Consider the following 2,470-nt stretch of genomic DNA (forward strand, 5'->3'; position numbering starts at 1 on the left):
GCATGAGTTTTTTTAGCTCAGCCTATGTGAGTTTTTAAATTTTACTTTTATTTCAGTGCCCCCCCCCCCCAACTTTTTAAAAGGCCACCTTTCAGGTCCAACCGACCTTGGGGTTCACTTCAGTAGATAAGCTTGCAGTAAGCCAGCAGACAGGAAATTCTCGGCACACAGCAAATATATTTTTTAAAAAGCTTGTTTCATTTAGTCGAGTAAAAACATTCAAACGCTCAGGATGTATGCAGTGCAGAAATCATCCAACCTATGAGCAGTTGGCAGTAAAACATTTGAATACGAAAGTAAGTTAGCAATTCTTAAAAGGAAAGTTGCAACTTCTTACATGATAAGTCCTCATAGACAGTTCCGTAGTAAAGTCGCCATAGAACAGAAAAACAGTCCCATCTCCGGAGGCAGTTTATCAACTCCACACATCGGATACTGTGGTACTTCCTGGAAAGTTAATCACCCTCCCACCCCCTGGGCTGCCGCCACTCCCTCGAGATAACCGAGCTCTGCAGCTGCCGGCAATGACCCCCACCAGTTACCTTCCTCCTCCAAGGATGGATCCTGTCAAACTCATGGCCCCCTTCCAGTCATCGGGGCTTAGCAAATTAGAGGCTCGTTCAGCCCTCATCCCTTACACCACCCAAATTAAAAATCCCTGGATATGGGCCTGGGTTTCTGTATGTTGTCCATGACTTTGAGTCCATTGAGACTGAGGATATGGTGTTCGGCCATGTTAACCAAACTTTAACCAACCTTGTTTCTAGGTACAAGATCTCGTTACTGAAGCCATCTATCAAAGCGCTCACTCTGTCCTGCAAAGTATCTATTCGGACAGATAACAGGGGCTTCCTGTCGCTTCAGTACATGATCCGGAACGAGGACGGGCAGATTTGCTTCGTGGAGTACTACTGCTGCCCTGATGAGGATGTGACTGATGCGGAGATGTAGCTGCAGGATACAAACTGACCTCCCCCCTCCCCCAATATTTTTAACAAGCCGTCCGGACTAAAGATTTGTAAATGAAAGTTTTCAGAAAGGAAGACCAGGATCTATTTGGCATTTGTTTATTGTTTGAAAATGAGAAAGTTCTGGTGCAGAGATACCTGACCTGGATCTTGTCAGATCTCGGAAGCGAAGCAGGGTTGGACCTGGCTGGTATTTGGGTGGGAGACCGCCGAGAAAAAACGTCTCTTGTCTTGAAAACCCTGTGGTGCCGCCATAAGTCAGCTGTGACTGGACGGCACTTTCCACCCCAGAAATATGATAGACAGCAGCTGGGAACTTGGTGGAGAATGGGACATTTTGCAGTGCACGGCCATTGGATCCAGTGAGGCGATGCTCTTGGTACTTGAAGGGGAGGGAGCTGTGGCTGAGTGGTAGAGCAACTGCTTAGCATGCAGAAGGTCCCAGGTTCAATCCCTGGCATCTCCAGTTAAAAGGACCATGTAGCAGGTGATGTGAAAGACCTCCGCCTGAGGCCTTGGAGAGCCATTGCCTGTCTAAGGCAGCTTCATGTATAGAACCACAGAAGGCCTATTCTGCCATGGTACAGAGCAAGCACTTATCTGTCCCATAGTAATGCATTATTATTGCTGGCCCTGTGGTCACTGCTTCAGGGCATAAGCGACGGGTCCACTGCTGCAGTGTGGAAGTAGATTTGGTGGTTTGAGGGAGGGAGGGAGGGCAGATTATAGATGGGCAGATAAGCCAGGGCTATTTGTCACTACGTTCAGTTGCTACACGTAAGAGCTGGAAAGTGGCAGGACCAGTCCTGGGCCAAGCAGAAGAGGAAAGATCAATGCCGGCACATAGACATAAACTGTGGGACGCAGTCAAGAGGGTAGACATTGCAGAAGTGATAGTGGCTGATATGGTTGCTGGGTGCATCCTGGGGAAGGAGTAAGAAGAGGTGCATTCTGTCCCCAAGAGGGAGAGAGAGTACACAGGCCCCTCCCCCCCCATGATGACGAAAGAGGCGCAAACGTGGAATGAGTCATTTGTGTCATCTTCTCTCACCTCCGTCGGAGCTGGTGTTCAACAAGCCTTAAGAACGCAGACCAGCCATGGAGCACGTCTTTGCACTTGCAGCTTCTTATGTGCCTTTCAGGCTCATGCTGACACATCATGCTCACAATGCACTGAATGAAGGCTCAGCAAGGCCAAGGATGTTACACCGAGCCCACCTCCCTGGTCAAAGTGGGTGGGCTTCTCTGTAACGTCACAGTGCAATCGTGCATTGAGTGTTGTCTTGTCTCCCACGACTAGTTCAGTGAGGGCTGAGACCACCAGCGTTATTAATAAAGCGCTTGACTTTATGCCTCCTGGTGCTGCCGGGTGAGCTGTCTTGATCCTTCACATACAACAGAAGACCTGCAGCAAAAGGAATCAAGAAAGGGCTTTTTTCTCCCCTCATCTCTCTAAGCAGTTTTTCATGCATGGGCTAATACCTAAAATTAGAAATGGGGGG

At 48.6% G+C, this 2,470-nt stretch overlaps 1 protein-coding gene and 1 non-coding gene across 2 annotated transcripts in view; both read left to right on the plus strand.

Annotated features, from left to right (window-relative positions):
• Window positions 1-1,173, plus strand: part of RAD1 (RAD1 checkpoint DNA exonuclease) — a 9,514-nt gene extending 8,341 nt beyond the window's left edge. Inside the window, 1 exon segment of the mRNA XM_015407815.1 lies at window positions 718-1,173. Coding sequence (XP_015263301.1) covers window positions 718-951 — 234 coding nt within the window. The 3' untranslated portion in view covers window positions 952-1,173.
• Window positions 1,174-1,362: 189 nt separating this feature from the next.
• On the plus strand, window positions 1,363-1,434 carry TRNAA-AGC. The gene has a single exon. It is a non-coding gene; the product is annotated as a tRNA-Ala (tRNA).
• Window positions 1,435-2,470: the final 1,036 nt, after the last annotated feature.

The sequence above is a fragment of the Gekko japonicus genome, unplaced genomic scaffold, assembly GCF_001447785.1.
Source record: "Gekko japonicus isolate JY-2015 unplaced genomic scaffold, Gekko_japonicus_V1.1 scaffold2960, whole genome shotgun sequence".
Classification (NCBI taxonomy): Eukaryota; Metazoa; Chordata; class Lepidosauria; order Squamata; family Gekkonidae; genus Gekko; species Gekko japonicus.